Source organism: Squalius cephalus (genome assembly GCF_949319135.1).
Source record: "Squalius cephalus genome assembly, chromosome: 13".
Taxonomy (NCBI): Eukaryota; Metazoa; Chordata; class Actinopteri; order Cypriniformes; family Leuciscidae; genus Squalius; species Squalius cephalus.
Window position 1 is genome coordinate 17550595 of NC_137134.1, and position 17384 is coordinate 17567978.

Below are 17384 nucleotides of genomic sequence, written 5' to 3' on the forward strand. Positions count from 1 at the left end.
TACATGGAATTGTTTAAAAAAAATAAATTGTAGAGTTTGACGTCATATTTTGACTGTTTGTAGAAATGTTATGTGCGTAATGTCTGGTGTGACTGTGGCTTCAGGGTGTTTTCACGCCTGTCTTGTTTGGTTAAAAAAAATATATATATATGTGTATTATTTTATGCATATACGCACACGGCAGTTTCACTCGAATACGCAACAAACCAGTTGGTCCAAGATCACCTGAATGAGGTGTTTTCTGGCCAAATGAAGACTAACTCTGGAGTGGTTCGCGTCTAGTCAGAAAGTCTGACCCGACGGACCAAAGAACCAATATCTTTATGAATGATTCCAGCTCAAAATCATAAATTTTGTGGCAATGTTGTCAGACATAAATGACACACTTCTGACCAATGAGAGGACCGTTTACTCAATTGTGACATGAAAAAATTTGTCAGTTTAAAAATGTAGAAAAAAATGCAATACTGTAGCTTAAAGAACAGGGTGGCCGCAATAAAGCATATATATATATATATATATATATTAGTGGTGGGCCGTTATCGGCGTTAACGCGCTGCGTTAACGCGAGACTCTTATCGCGCGATAAAAAAAATATCGCCGTTAATCTATTCCCCAAGTTGCGTTGGGAGATGATGACGCAATCTACCCGCGGCCGCGAGGTAAACCCGGCTGCAACGCATATTCGTCGTCATCTTAAAGGGATAGTTCAGGATTTTAGACATGAATCTCTATAGCTTCCCCATAAGCAGTGTGGTGCATTGACCATGACTTACCCCCGACAGCGTCCTGTGAGCCGAGCTCCGGTCCAGTTTTGGTCAAGATGAAATTAGTCCGGCAAGTTTGCTGGGGTCACGGCAATAAAGCTTTTTTCTTCTCAAATCAATATGTGTTCAAAAGAGTGATATATTTGCAGCACAAAACCGCTGTCTATGGAGAGGTCAGACCTCGTAATGGCTTGGCACTATTTTCTTCCCCGTCATATCACTGCGCGCTGCCGCTACCTACAGCCAGCTGGGAGCTGCGCAGGCGCACACCACTTTTTCAGTTGTTCGGCAGTGTTTACATCAGTGTTTACGTGCTCAGAACAGCTACACGAACGAGCTAACATAGCTACTCACCAAGAGCGATCAGTTTGTAATCCTTTTGGCTGTGTGTCGAAGTCAATGTTGTCATCGTCGCTGCTGTAGTCAGACATGTTATCGTTCTCTTTACGAGCTGTAAACAAAGTGACACGTGCGCAGCTCCCAGCTGGCTGTAGGTAGCGGCAGCGCGCAGTGATATGATGGGGAAGAAAATAGTGCCAAGCCATTACGAGGTCTGACCTCTCCATAGACAGCGGTTTTGTGCTGCAAATATATCACTCTTTTGAACACACATTGATTTGAGAAGAAAAAAGCTTTATTGCCGTGACCCCAGCAAACTTGCCGGACTAATTTCATCTTGACCAAAACTGGACCGGAGCTCGGCTCACAGGACGCTGTCGGGGGTAAGTCATGGTCAATGCACCACACTGCTTATGGGGAAGCTATAGAGATTCATGTCTAAAATCCTGAACTATCCCTTTAAGTAAACACGGCTGAAAGTGAAAGCAGCAACATCCATTATTTGGACTTGGTTCGGATTTAAGCCGTCCGACAAACAGCAGCAAACTATAGACAGAGTGTGTGGGGTAACGGTTCGGTAAGTTAACACACGACTAATCCGTTCTACCACCTCAAATTCAAAACGAAACATGATATCACTGAATACCAGCGCGCGCGTATTATTCTCATTCCAATATATCTTAGTGGTGTAACGTTAACACATAATCTCTGTCTATGCCCGATTTTAAGAATCGTTGTTGTGTTTCTTTTTAACGGAAAAGACATTAGTTAGACAATATTATCACTTTAAATTTGGGGTTTCATAAGATCAAAGCTATAATAAACATTAGACCTACTTAAGTCTCTGCAGCTATTGTACTTAAATTTTATTTATCTGCAAAATTATGTTGTATACTTACAGTTTTGCACAATATATGTTCTCAAAACTACATATACCCTTTAAAAAAAATACATTTAGCAGTTGTTTAGCAGGGTCTGTGTAACCTGTTCTGAAATGGTTTTATTATAATATACTGTATATCGTTATCGCAAGAGGCTGCAATGTATATCACAATATAGATTTTAGGCCATATCGCCCATCCCTAATTGATAGCCTATAGTAGTTGATAATAACATAGGCCTACCTAATGTTGCCTATGGACTGTAACAGTACAGTAGTAACCTTTACAGTCTATGAGTAGAACAGCTTTCTCAAGCAGTTTGTGATGCATTGTGGAAACAGGAGATGAGCCCCTGGTCTACGCCACCTGGCTTGAGAAACCGGTTCACAAAGACTTACTTTTATAGTCATTATTTGGGTAGCACACATATTCTGAATGCCTTCGGCAGAATTCAAATGAGCCATTTTAATCTAGATTAATCTAGATTAATTTCAAAATTAATCTAGATTAATCTAGATTAAAAAAATTAATCTATGCCCACCTCTAATATATATATATATATATATATATATATATATATATATATATATATATATATATATATATATATATTAGAGGTGGGCATAGATTAATTTTTTTAATCTAGATTAATCTAGATTAATTTTGAAATTAATCTAGATTAATCTAGATTAAAATGGCTCATTTGAATTCTGCCGAAGGCATTCAGAATATGTGTGCTACCCAAATAATGACTATAAAAGTAAGTCTTTGTGAACCGGTTTCTCAAGCCAGGTGGCGTAGACCAGGGGCTCATCTCCTGTTTCCACAATGCATCACAAACTGCTTGAGAAAGCTGTTCTACTCATAGACTGTAAAGGTTACTACTGTACTGTTACAGTCCATAGGCAACATTAGGTAGGCCTATGTTATTATCAACTACTATAGGCTATCAATTAGGGATGGGCGATATGGCCTAAAATCTATATTGTGATATACATTGCAGCCTCTTGCGATAACGATATACAGTATATTATAATAAAACCATTTCAGAACAGGTTACACAGACCCTGCTAAACAACTGCTAAATGTATTTTTTTTAAAGGGTATATGTAGTTTTGAGAACATATATTGTGCAAAACTGTAAGTATACAACATAATTTTGCAGATAAATAAAATTTAAGTACAATAGCTGCAGAGACTTAAGTAGGTCTAATGTTTATTATAGCTTTGATCTTATGAAACCCCAAATTTAAAGTGATAATATTGTCTAACTAATGTCTTTTCCGTTAAAAAGAAACACAACAACGATTCTTAAAATCGGGCATAGACAGAGATTATGTGTTAACGTTACACCACTAAGATATATTGGAATGAGAATAATACGCGCGCGCTGGTATTCAGTGATATCATGTTTCGTTTTGAATTTGAGGTGGTAGAACGGATTAGTCGTGTGTTAACTTACCGAACCGTTACCCCACACACTCTGTCTATAGTTTGCTGCTGTTTGTCGGACGGCTTAAATCCGAACCAAGTCCAAATAATGGATGTTGCTGCTTTCACTTTCAGCCGTGTTTACTTAAAGGGATAGTTCAGGATTTTAGACATGAATCTCTATAGCTTCCCCATAAGCAGTGTGGTGCATTGACCATGACTTACCCCCGACAGCGTCCTGTGAGCCGAGCTCCGGTCCAGTTTTGGTCAAGATGAAATTAGTCCGGCAAGTTTGCTGGGGTCACGGCAATAAAGCTTTTTTCTTCTCAAATCAATGTGTGTTCAAAAGAGTGATATATTTGCAGCACAAAACCGCTGTCTATGGAGAGGTCAGACCTCGTAATGGCTTGGCACTATTTTCTTCCCCATCATATCACTGCGCGCTGCCGCTACCTACAGCCAGCTGGGAGCTGCGCACGTGTCACTTTGTTTACAGCTCGTAAAGAGAACGATAACATGTCTGACTACAGCAGCGACGATGACAACATTGACTTCGACACACAGCCAAAAGGATTACAAACTGATCGCTCTTGGTGAGTAGCTATGTTAGCTCGTTCGTGTAGCTGTTCTGAGCACGTAAACACTGATGTAAACACTGCCGAACAACTGAAAAAGTGGTGTGCGCCTGCGCAGCTCCCAGCTGGCTGTAGGTAGCGGCAGCGCGCAGTGATATGACGGGGAAGAAAATAGTGCCAAGCCATTACGAGGTCTGACCTCTCCATAGACAGCGGTTTTGTGCTGCAAATATATCACTCTTTTGAACACATATTGATTTGAGAAGAAAAAAGCTTTATTGCCGTGACCCCAGCAAACTGGCCGGACTAATTTCATCTTGACCAAAACTGGACCGGAGCTCGGCTCACAGGACGCTGTCGGGGGTAAGTCATGGTCAATGCACCACACTGCTTATGGGGAAGCTATAGAGATTCATGTCTAAAATCCTGAACTATCCCTTTAAGATGACGACGAATATGCGTTGCAGCCGGGTTTACCTCGCGGCCGCGGGTAGATTGCGTCATCATCTCCCAACGCAACTTGGGGAATAGATTAACGGCGATATTTTTTTTATCGCGCGATAAGAGTCTCGCGTTAACGCAGCGCGTTAACGCCGATAACGGCCCACCACTAATATATATATATATTATAAATAAATAATTTGAAAATGAATTAAAAAATAAGTCTCTGAATTAAACACTTACTTAAAATGCCTACTCCTTTACTCTGTCATATTTCAGTATTTTTCACAAATAAATACATTTTATTACATAAAGTGTCAACACTGTAACCAATAAGGCACTCCGTAGTCTAAGTTTGTGCACTCTGGGAATCATATTTTTTCAAATAAAGACAAAGTAACAGTAATTTTACATACAGCACAGTGGGAATATAGCACAGCATAATTTGAAATCAAGGGTTGAAGTTTGTCGATCGTGCGTCTCCAGTGAAGCTGAACTCTCCCGTCCGCGTTCAGTTCTCTCGGACCGACCGTCACGCACCGAGTAACGCGGGCTACAAATGCGCACTTCAGAATATCAGCTGGATTTGACTAAGTCTGCAAGATTTGTGAAATTAAATGTTTATTAGATATTCAAAGATTTGATTAAATTATATAAATGCGTATTTGCTGAATGCAGACGGTAAATGAGAAAGTATTAAGTGTTTGCCTTTACTAATAATATAAAAGCAAACGCTATAGTACTTTTTCGTACACAGTTTACTTTGTTTAACAGCTATATCTAGTAACGTATTAAACCAAACTGTTAAGAGACCATAACTAAAGACCGTCAAAATAAAAGTCCCACTTCCAACACATTCCAAAAGTTATCGGCCGAGGACGATATTTTGAGAAATGCTGATATATCGGTTGACCACTACTGAAAATCCCCTTGAATCTCATATTAAAACCCGTTGTGTCAGGTTTGACTTGCTATCGACTCTTACGTGGCTCGTAACCGAATGAGTCGAGGTAAGTTAGAATGGAAAAAAAAGAGCAGCATAAAAAAATCCTTGAACCTTCTGTTTTCCGAAACAAAATCGAACAGGTTTGGAATGACGAGGGTGAGCTTTTCCAAAACTGGCTGGAAAATATGAAAAGCTTGTGAATTCCATGTGGGTCTACCTCTGTAGTTCTGTATATGCACATGTACATGCCTGTTTCTTACCGGTTCATCCCCACAGTTACCTTAATGATTTAGAGCGTATATCAACTTCGGGATACGTGCCCACCCAGCAGGATGTGCTGAGGGTCCGAGTGCCCACTACTGGCATCATAGAGTATCCCTTTGACCTAGAGAATATAATCTTCAGGTATCGCCAATCCACGGCACACCCTCACTGCCGCCGCTGTCTCCTGACCTTTAACCTGCTGCTGCTGCAACTGCACTGCTGCCTTCCCTGATCGCATTCTCACACCCACCCGGGGCTCAGCTATTGCTGTTGTTGTTTCTTTGCTGCTCTTAAAGAGTTTTGTTTCGGGGAACTCGATAGAGATCTTCACCGGAGTAAGCAGAAGGTTGTGCCGTCGCATCCCAGGATCCCCGAGCGGCATTCTCTCACTGCTTTTCCAAAGCTCTCAGGCTCTTAAAGGGATCTGCTGCCATGCTTTATTTTGTTTTCTTCCTCCTTCTCTCTCTCCGTCTCTCCTTGTCTCTAGCTATCTAAGCGATTTGGACCGTATCGCAGAGCCGTCGTATCTGCCGACCCAGCAAGACGTGCTTAGGGTTCGCATCCCTACCACAGGGATTATTGAATATCCCTTCGACTTGCAAAGCATCATTTTCAGGTAGATTATAATGCCGGCGAGGACTCCTCCCCGTTTCAATGTCTCCATGTTTGTAACATTTTGCAAATCAGTGCGTTGATCTGGTCCATTGCGGCCAGCTGAACGAACGAGGTTCGATAAGTTCATCCACTTTTCTGTGACGTTATTGGCTGTTAATGTCCTTGTTAGTCATTAACCTCTTTGCATCATTAACTTCATTAACATTCATCCGTTTGTTTGTCTTTATCATATGAAATTGAGGGGATTGTAGCATGATTTGGGGTCATCCTTTTTCTTTTCTTTTTAAACCAGTAACTTTCACTTTTTTTATTATAAAATAAAAGTATTTAAATATTTTGCGTTATTTAGCTATTGAGTTTAAAAAGGATAATGTACTTTTTTTTGGGTACCAAAGCTTTTGTTTTTGTTTTGTTTTGAATATAAAATATATTTATTTAAATATATTTAGCTGTATGTAACAATCAAATTCAAGAAACAGAAGGTGAAATGAAGTCTTTTAGACCCTGTTTACACCTTATTAACATTTTGGTCGTTTTGAGTTTGTCCATTTTCTACCACTTCCAGAGGTAGTCGAAAACACATTCACATAAACGCTTATGTTGTCCAATGAGTCCGAACAGCCACAAAAGACCATCTTCTCTCCGCCTACTGACCTAATGCGACATTATGGGATTACATTAATTAAACATTAATTATGGGAACATTAAACTTTGTCGTCTGAAGTCCCAAATTTGGTTTGAAGATGAAAAATGTACCAAGCACAATGTTCTCTCACCATTTCTGATTTCTAACACACTCTCCGCCTTTGGCTGGTCTTGTTTCTGTCAGAGCAGAAACTAAAGCTACTGCTCCACGTATGTTTCTCCGTCGTCTCCGGGCGCGTTCATATTTAAATTCTTATTTCGTCCATTAGATTGAAAGATCTGAAAAAACACACACATTTACCCGCCAATAGACCCTCCCCAAATCAGGACAGAAGTGGTCGAAAGTGGCCAAAAGAGACTAATTAAAATGCTTGAAATACATCTACTTGTGATCCGATCAACCAAAACGCATTTTAATACCAGGTGTAAACGGGGTAATCAAATTTTACGTTTTGATACCAAAGCTTTTTTGTTTTGCCTCTTGTTTTTGTTTTGATTTATAACATTTTTAGTATTTAAATCTAATTAACAATGTTTAGCTATCAAATTCAAATAAACAGGTAATATAAAGTCTCTTTTTGATGCGGTGATAAGAATTTTCTAAAGCATTTTTTTATTTTGTTTTGTTTCTATTTTGCCTTTTGTTTGACGGTCTTGAATGCCCACAATTTTTTTGTCTTTTTTTGTCTGTGAGCTCAAAGCACATCGACGCAAATTTAGTCTACTTTTAATAAAGACTTTGCTCTTAATTATTAAAGGTATAGTGGAGGATCTTTCCGAATTTTAGATAAGACCCGCCCTCTCCACTTTTTTAATAAGTTTGATTGATTCACCAGAATGATTGACAATTAGGAGGACCAATAGTATAGGTGATCCACCCGGAAGTAAAAAATCCTCCACTATCCCTTTAATTGCATAATGACAAATTTGGCCATAGTAAGATTTGTAATTTTCTCAACCACATACCAGATTGAGTTCATGCTACAGAAACCGTATAAATCCTAGCATGGTATCGCTGCTTTAATAGTGGCGATGATCTTGTTTTGAAGTTCATGGTGGCCAGGCGGCAGAGTTCTTTGACGGTAATCAAATGTACCGTTTACGCATTGCAACTGAAGGAGCCCACAAATGCACAGTTTGAGCTCAGGCCTGTGAAGGGGGAACGTTTCCGAACCGCAGGTGATGCGGCAACGAGAAGCCCTCCACAACCCCCCCGTTTAGAGCCGAGATGAGAGAGAGAGTTCCTCTGAAGAGAGGTGATCACAAAAGCCCACAAATCGATTGGAAGCCAGCGTGTCAAACCCCTCCTACGCACGCTGGCGCCAGAAATAACTTCACTTACAACAAGGTTCCCTCTTGATCTTGCTTGACGAGTACAAATAACGTATTTGTGAATGTTTATTGTGCATTTATTTATGTGTACACTTCCAAACAGCTCAGAAAGGTGGCTGGGTCACATTCCAGGTAAATGTTGTTGAGGTAGATCTAGTACCTTCAAGACCTCTTTTGGTTTTAGGTGATGCATACTACTACAAAATGCAAATAACCTGTAGGCGATGTTACGAAATACAGGTGAAGTGTTTTGGTTAAGTAACCTACATGGTTACTCACTTAACCCAACCCCAGCCATTAAAACATTCTGTAACAAGGTTGAGTTGTCTTCCTCGTCCTCCAGAGTAAGAGAGCTTATCCTCGTAAGTAGGTCAGCTGTACCTCCTGCAGGAATGGAGGCTGGCTGAAGAGGCTTTATTTTAGGTTGTAGCTCCTGAAGGAGTCCATTTATCAAAGCTTTACGCCTGGCCGCTAGAGACTGAGCTAGCGAGACTGTGTTGCCTACATAAAATAAAACCCTTCTCTAATGTTTTCCCTTACTGAGCCTGAGTGCAGGTGTGATGGGCGGCCGGGGGTGGGGGGGGGGGGGGGATAGCACAGATGAGAATTGCTCTGATTATTCCCTTGTTTTAGCTGGAATCTCCTGTGAGTTGTCTCCGTACATTTCCATTAATTTAGGAGCAGTGAGCGTTACCCGACTGCTGAGCTGGGAATGGCCCATATTCTTGTAATGTGCTGTAATTTTAGGCGAAGTGTTAAGGTCTGTTCACGTTAAGTGTGACACAGAAAAGCAGTTTGATCATTCGCCTGCTTTAATGCAAGATATAATCAGTGCTGGGCTGATTACTTGCTAATTGTAGTCCGTTACTGATTACAAATTACATGACGAAAATTTTTAGTAATGTAATGGTTACTCATTTTAGGTTATGTGTTCAGATAAATTAGGTCAAAAGTAATCTAAATGTAGTCAATCGCTTTGTTCATCACTTGAATGGGAATGGGCTTTAAGCATTACATTATGCCAGGACTTTCCCAAAAGGGAGAATCAGTAAATTATGAATAATTTACTGCCATTGTGGGAATATGTAATTATGTAATCTATTAGTTAACATCAGTTAGTGCATTAACAATGAGCAGGACTTTTGTTACAGTATTTATAAATCTTTGTTAACATTAGTTAATAAAAATACAAGTGTTCATTATTAGTGTTAGCTCAGGTCTATTAAATAACATCACGTACAACATTTTATTTTAATAATGTATTAGCAGACTAGCATGAACTAATAATGAGGCATTTAATGATAATAAAAGTTGAATTACTTGAAATAAAATGTTAAAAAAATAATAAAAAATAAATATATATATATATAACATTTCGACATTTCTGAATTGTCTTTTTTATTTTTATTTCTTGATTTGTTTTACCTCAGATTTTAACCTAAAATATAGAAATCTGCAGATAAATGATTTTTTTCATGTTTCAAACTATATAATCTAAGTAATATAGTGTTAATAATAAAATCTAAATAATTAAGAATGACTTTTTTTTTAAAATATTTATTGTATTAATTACCAATAAATTAATTACGACTGTCCCACTGTGGCATTACTTACACCACGTCGAACAGTTTTTTTTTCCCCTAATGAATGTTTTTTAGGGTACTTGTTTACCATACACTAAAAGTGATCGTAAAAAGCTTACTTAAGATGAAACATGATGTTATTAAATTAGTATGTTAATTTTATTAATTTTATAAAGTCCACAGGGCCAAAAGAGCCTGTGGAAATGTCCACATAGCCAAAAGCTCACATCTGATTGGTCAGTGAGGTTTAAAGGGATACTCCACTTTTTTTGGAAATATACTCATTTTACAACTCCCCCAGAGTTAAACAGTTGAGTTTTACCGTTTTAGAATCCATTCAGCCAAACTCCGGTTCTGACGGTACCACTTTTAGCATAGCTTAGCATAGTTCATTGATTCTGATGAGTCCAATAGCATTTCTTTCAAAATGACCAAAGAGTTTCAATATTTTTCCTATTTAAAACTTGACTCCTCTGTAGTTAAACCGTGTACTAAGATCGACGGAAAATGAAAAGTTGCGATTTTCTAAGCCTATATGGCTAGGAACTACTCTCATTCCGGCGTAATAATCAAGGAACTTTGCTGCCGTACCATGGGTGCAGCAGGCGTAATGATATGACGCAGCGCCTGAAAATAGTCCCCAGCTCGGTAACTTCTTCCAACGTGACCGGGACTAAGTTTGTCTAACCTATTAGAACTATTTTCAGGCGCTGCGTCATATCATTACGCCTGCTGCACCCATGGTACGTGGTACTACATGGTAGTTCCTTGATTATTACGCCGGAATGAGAGTAGTTCCTAGCCATATAGGCTTAGAAAATCGCAACTTTTCATTTTCCGTCGATCTTAGTACACGGTTTAACTACAGAGGAGTCAAGTTTTAAATAGGAAAAATATTGAAACTCTTTGGTCATTTTGAAAGAAATGCTATTGGACTCATCAGAATCAATGAACTATGCTAAGCTATGCTAAAAGTGGTACCGTCAGAACCGGAGTTCGGCTGAATGGATTCTAAAACGGTAAAACTCAACTGTTTAACTCTGGGGGAGTTGTAAAATGAGTATATTTCCGAAAAAAGTGGAGTATCCCTTTAAAAGAAAAATCTACAGTCACTCCGTCGTCATATTACTTTTTGTCCATGATATACCAAGGCCTAGGAATATACTTTTAGTTTATCTTCAATAATCGCATTTTAATAATGTCATTAAAGCATTTTTCTTATTCCTGGAGCACCTTAGAATTGCGTATCTGTTTTTCCATCTGTCCGGGGGCTTTACTGATACAGTGCCAAAGTCTGAGCACGCTATTTCCTCGCTCATCCACCCCATCCGTCATGTCCATTTTTCTCATTGTCTTTGCATGGATGTTACTAATCCCAGCGTGCATCTGAAACTCTACACTTCTCTTTTTGTTTGTGGCGTATCTATAAGTGTTTGTGTGTAAGTTTTGCTTCCTTTGTGAAACAATGTCACTGGTCTTTCAGAACTGAACTGAAGACGGCCGGCTCCATACTTGACCATAGATTCATTCTCCCGCCCAAAACTCTTGTTTTTAAAAAAGCTTGTTTTCCCGTTTTGATACTTCTGTAATTTTTTGTACTAAATTGGGAAGGTTTTACCTCTGCTGTCATGTTTTGAGCTGGTCTTGTTCGGTTCACGTTTTATCCAAACAGTTGATACCTGGAAACCGTGCAATGTCACAACTTAATTTGTGCATGTTTGTGAGAATGAATTCCAGATGTAATGCGATTAACCTCATGATTTTCCTGCCAAAATGTTAATATAATGATAACCGACATGTGATTTTTGAGGTGCATCTAATTTTGTATGACAAGTGGTTCCCATCCTGAAGTGCCCATTTATTTTGCTGCCGTTGCAGGGCCACTAGATGTAATTTGATTTAATAAACGGGCAATATTGTTACTCTTCGAGAAGTATAGAAAGAGCAAATCTCTTTCAGAAATGGCCCTTTTTTTTTCTTTTTTTCACGACGACCAACAAAACTTAGTTTTAAGGACTAGTAATTTTAATTCAATGTCCAGATTGGTCACCTTATGCAAGTGGAAAAGGACTATATGTAGCCTTTGTTTTTCTCTGCTTTTTCATTGTCATCCTCATCAAACCATTGTTTATGTCTACTCATACTTTGTTGCGTCTGTCTCAGGATGGTGGATGTCGGAGGGCAGAGATCAGAGCGCAGGAAGTGGATCCACTGCTTTGAGAATGTCACATCTATCATGTTCCTGGTTGCCTTGAGCGAATACGACCAGGTCCTTGTTGAATCTGACAATGAGGTGATTATTTAGATTTAGTTTTTTGTTGTTGTGTGTATTTATTTTGTGTTATTTTATATATGTGTGTGTGTGTATATGTATGGCTGAATGTGTGTGTATAAATGAGTACAATATACATATTACATTTTTTATTGTTATAGGTTTTTTAATGTATTATTTATTAATATTATCATGTTTTTTATATATTTTATAATGTATAATGAAGTATTTTATTTTTTTATTCATTTTGTCATTATAGGTTTTTATATTCATTTATGTATTTATTATAGGTTATTTTGTTTTATAATGTACACAAATATTAAAACAAATGAATATACATTTGTAAATTAAAATGATATTTTAATATTTTTGTTGTTTAGATTAAGATTTTTAATGTGTTATGTATATATTACATATTTTATAATGTATAAACATACTAAATGTACATTAATATAATATAAAATGTTATTTTTATTATTTTTAGTTGTTCATTTTTCATATATTCGTTTTTTCTTTTAAATGCATTCAATTTTTTTTTTTTATGGTACATTATAGAGTAGTATAACATTACAATATAGTATATTCGGAAATGCATCAATTAATTTAATTGGTGTTCATGGAACAGTTAGAAGTGCATTTAACCATGTTTAATGATGCTTGACAGTAATGCATTAGTCCTCAGCGCAGTCGAAGCTGGGCCGCCCTTTCATTGTGGTATTTTTGTTTCTGAAATCTGCAGAATCGCATGGAGGAAAGCAAAGCTCTGTTTCGCACAATCATCACCTACCCCTGGTTCCAGAACTCTTCAGTCATTCTGTTCCTGAACAAGAAAGACCTTCTGGAGGAGAAGATTATGTACTCTCACCTAGTGGACTACTTCCCTGAATTTGATGGTAACAGCCTCTTAAAATTCAGATGAAGCCTACACTGACACCATGTGGTAGACTTGTAAACTGCAGCCACTTTCAAAAAACATTTTGTTTTACTTCCATAGCCTGTTTTGTCTCCATAATCAGTGATTTGTTTACTCATCTTATCTACCGACTCCGCAGGTCCACAGAGGGACGCCCAGGCGGGCCGCGAATTCATCCTGAAGATGTTTGTGGACCTGAACCCAGACAGCGACAAGATCATCTACTCGCACTTCACCTGCGCCACAGACACCGAAAACATCCGCTTCGTCTTCGCGGCGGTCAAGGACACCATCCTGCAGCACAACCTAAAAGAGTACAACCTAGTGTGAGAGAGAGACCGAAAGAGAGCGAGACACCTGCAGCCCACATACGGCCGAAAGCACTACACACCTCACACGCAGAAACACACACGCACGGGAACCGTGCGGACACACCTTCACTCCCATTTGGCACTGGATCTTCATGTAGTCCTTTTCTTTGCCTGTTTTTTCCTCTCTTCCTGAGTGTCGACCCCCTCCAGTTGATAGCTTTATCATCCACTCTTCCTCAAACCCGAGGGCTGGGCCGCTAAACCGGTGCCTAATGATAAAGAGCATTCGTTTGCTCTGTAGATGGGCTGTAGGTGGGCTCTACCTGAATGAAACTGAGGTACGAACTTAACGGAAACACTCGGTGGAGGCGCACGTGTCCGTAAACGAAGAGCGGGCGACATTCTTGAAAGACTTTACACCTCGCATCACTGAATTTAACCAGGTGTTAGTTGTGCAATCACATGCTATAACACTAGAGGTGAAGGTGATTGGATGATTTGATTTAATACTATTTTAGGAGTGATGTATAGAGATTTCCCATCACTACTTGAGTACTCGGAGAAGACCATGTGACTTTTTCCGAGATGTGAGGAAGATAAAATGAGTAACGAGAGCCACCGCAGATTTGAAATGTGTGATTTCGATCGAATTGTGTTCAACTGTCTCTGAAATTTTTCAACAAATTCCCAGGTTTCATCTGTATCCGCTAAATTTTATCATTTAGGCGCCAAACTGTTTCCTCCAGTCCAGTAGTTGGCAGTATTGGGTGTTTAATCAGTATAATTAAATGGATCCAGCTAGTATTCAAAGATATTAACCGAAAGATTGTGATTTGTTTACATGCTTCGACACAAATCAGTTTTGAATCTTTGAAGGAATCAAATAAACGCCTTTCCCAGCTGATTCATATACACTTTACTCCGTATTACATTATAAAAATATGAATATCCAGTGATTGAAATGTTCGTAAACACTCAACGCAGCACAACACAAAAGTGCTATATAGGGTGAAATCGGTTAGTTTTTTTTATTTATGTAATTTATGGACCAGATATGTAATCGGACTCACTTTTCCGCATGAGCGCACTACAACGAAAGCGGGGGTTGAGTCTCTACTGCTGTAAAAAATCCATTGGCAAGTGATCTTTTCTTTTTTGGTATTGATAAATTGATTGTCACCGTTCTGTTCTTTTAGTTTTTTTTGTTTTTTTTTCCCGAATATTTGAAATGCTTGAAAATGGGAAGTTGAATTTCCATTTCATCAACGTCGCTTTATGCAAATAGGAAATTGAGAATTTTATCAGTGGTTGAATTCTTAACTGGTCTCTGCTTGCATTGTTTTTTCTCTTGATTTCGTAGTATCATATCTTAGTTCTCACTTGATTAGCTTTTTGGATTCCATAGCTAGCTGGCTTTTTTGGGATCTTTATGATGTAATTCAGGTGAGTTTTCATACTTTTCATTACAAGGGCTAATTGTGGGCGGAGAATGAACCGACTCTATGGAGACTATAGAGCAATAGGTACGCCGAAGTGGGTATCTGAATCAGGGACAGCGCGGGTGACGCCACAGGAGTTGCCATTTTCCGTAGGTTCGACTTGCAGTGCATCCAGGGAGCACCTTTTGTGTGGCCCTTGTGATCCTCGGAAAAAGTACGCTATTTCTTGCCGTAAGTTAAGCGACTTTTGGATGGGCTGTTTTGATTCTGTAAGTTGATGGATGAAGTATTAACTGTTTTACTCTGGGGCGGTGGTGTCGCACATTTCTATTTGCCATGTTTGGTTTTGGGGGCCATGACGGTATCGCTTTTGAGTCCCGTTTACTCATTTATCGCACACCTTGAATTTATCGCACATTAGCACTCGTACAGTCTTATTGGCTTCTGTTTGTGTTATTGAAACAAAATAGCTCGAGAGAACCTGATTCGTTGGAATTTGCGAAAATAGCGAAATCTCACGTTAATCACAATTATTGCCGCAGTTTTTTTTTTGTTTTAAACCTGTAATTGAATGTATTTTAAGAGGTTTCTCTATTTGTGACGAATTCTAGAGTTTGGAAGTGTCGGTCAGTGCACAATGCTTTTGAAGGTGTTATTTATACGCATTTTCCCCCAACCGCAGCTGTATATTTGCTGTTTTGTTGCGTTTAATCCTGCAAGCCTTCTTTACATACATTTGGACCTTTTGGTGCATTGTAAGACTTGTTTGCCAAATTGCGAAAAAAACGAACATTTTTGTTTAACTAAACGATCCTCCCGTGCCAGGCCAGTTAAGCGTTTTGTTGTTTTGTTTCGTTGTTTGTTTCGTTGCTTTGTTGTTTTGCTTTGTTTAATTTGTTTTGTTTTGTTGTTTTGTTTCATTGCTTTGTTGTTTTGCTTTGTTTCAGTTGTTTTGTTTTGTTTCATTGCTTTGTTTCATTTGTTTTGTTTCATCGCTTTGTTGTTTTGCTTTGTTTCATTTGTTTTGTTTTGTTTTGTTGTTTTGTTTCATTGTTTTGTTTCCTTTCCTTGTTTCGTTTCGATTTTTGTTTGTTTCTCAAACATCCAGACTTTGCATACCGTCATGCTTCTGGGCGGGGTTTCATTCATTTTAAACTCTATGTTTACTCGGGTGGGATGGTACTGTCAGTCATCATATGCCAATTTCAAACGGTTGCGTTGTTGTACAAATAGTGGACCTGCAAATTATGACGGCATTTTTGAACATGTGAACGTTTGAAGCTTGTACATACAGCTTTCATTTTAAAGGGCTAGGCCTAATCTGAGAAACACCTTTCTTTCTTTATCCAACTAAAACACTACAGCCATTCATTTCGTACCCATCAAGTACAAAAGTACCAAAACATCGTATGTTGTGCTGATGGTAAAAATAGCTTTGATTATGCTATTCAACTGGTGTTTAAGTTTGTTTGTTTTTTTTTTTCGTTTTTTTTTTTTTTGTCCTCCTCAACAATTTGCGATGAAGTTTGATACGTTTTTCCTCCCTGGGTCAATGCACTGAACCTACTCTGCAGTAATGAAACTAACTCCACTCATGTGATGTATCTGTTCCTCCAAACTTGTTCCTGGTACTCTGAGAGATGCAGACACTAATGAATAGAAATGACGCTTTCGCTTGAGGTCCACACTGACGTGATGGATGCGTACAATATGAAGCTATCTTTACTTTATTTTTTTTTTCTTCTGACGTCGATGCATTACCTGAACACTTGTATGTAGGACACTTTAATATAATACATTTGTTTTTGATAAAACCGGTAAAAATAAACTTGTGTAGTGGTGTATAAAATCAAAGTATTGTATTACTTTGTAATGTATTGTTCAGTTGGTTGCTCTTTTTCTTTTTTTTTCTTTTTTTCAGTTCTTTTTTTTTTTTTTTTTTTTTAAGCATACCAAATGTAAATGATGTACTATATTGAGTGTGCCAATCCCTTTGATTTGTAGAGCCAGACTCTTTACAAGTGCCAATGTTGTGGAAATCATTTAAAAAGGACTCGTGTATTTTATGGTCCGGTTTTTAAAAACAAATAAACATTAAGTATGTGATTATGGTAAATGCGCAACAGGAAAAGGACAATTTTATTCTGTATTTAAGATTAAAGATGACAAACTGCTGTTTTTAAAAAGAAATGACATTTTAATTGCATGTGTTTGTTTTCGGTGGAGAGGGTTAGGTAAAGGAGAAACCGTATTAACGCAAAACCCTGCTGACAAAGGGGCTTAATTATTGTTCATTTACAGTATTTTAGACATATTTCTCTTTTTGTATGTTTCATTTCAACCACTGTTGCCTGAACCTCATTCATACATGAAAATGACTTTCATAGCCTTCTCCTTTCAAGAAAAAAATATCCATTTTAAATTGGAATAAAATTTGTTCCTATACATTTGGGTCTGTGTTGAGCTTTTGTTCGTCATTTATTACATGAGAGATGAACAAGGTAGATGATTCTCCTGGTGAAATATGAACTACATTAAGAGTTCTTGTAGTTATAACGATAATCCTAGTTTTCACCAAAATGCCATATTTGAGCTTGGTATTACCCTTCCTTCTCATGAAGAATTAAATG

General features: G+C 38.2%; 1 protein-coding gene across 2 annotated transcripts in view; it reads left to right on the forward strand.

Moving 5' to 3' along the window:
• The window catches only part of gna11a (guanine nucleotide binding protein (G protein), alpha 11a (Gq class)), a 31776-nt gene extending 14577 nt beyond the window's left edge, over nt 1-17199 (forward strand). Inside the window, exons 4-7 of one of the 2 annotated variants that reach the window (XM_079889702.1) lie at nt 5657-5785; nt 11983-12112; nt 12831-12984; nt 13144-17199. In XM_079889702.1, the coding sequence (XP_079745828.1) occupies nt 5657-5785; nt 11983-12112; nt 12831-12984; nt 13144-13334 (604 nt within the window). In that variant the 3' untranslated portion in view covers nt 13335-17199. Of the gene's footprint in view, nt 1-5656; nt 5786-6131; nt 6261-11982; nt 12113-12830; nt 12985-13143 lie in introns of both variants that reach the window. The other variant, XM_079889701.1, reaches the window with a different exon arrangement.
• Nucleotides 17200-17384: the final 185 nt, after the last annotated feature.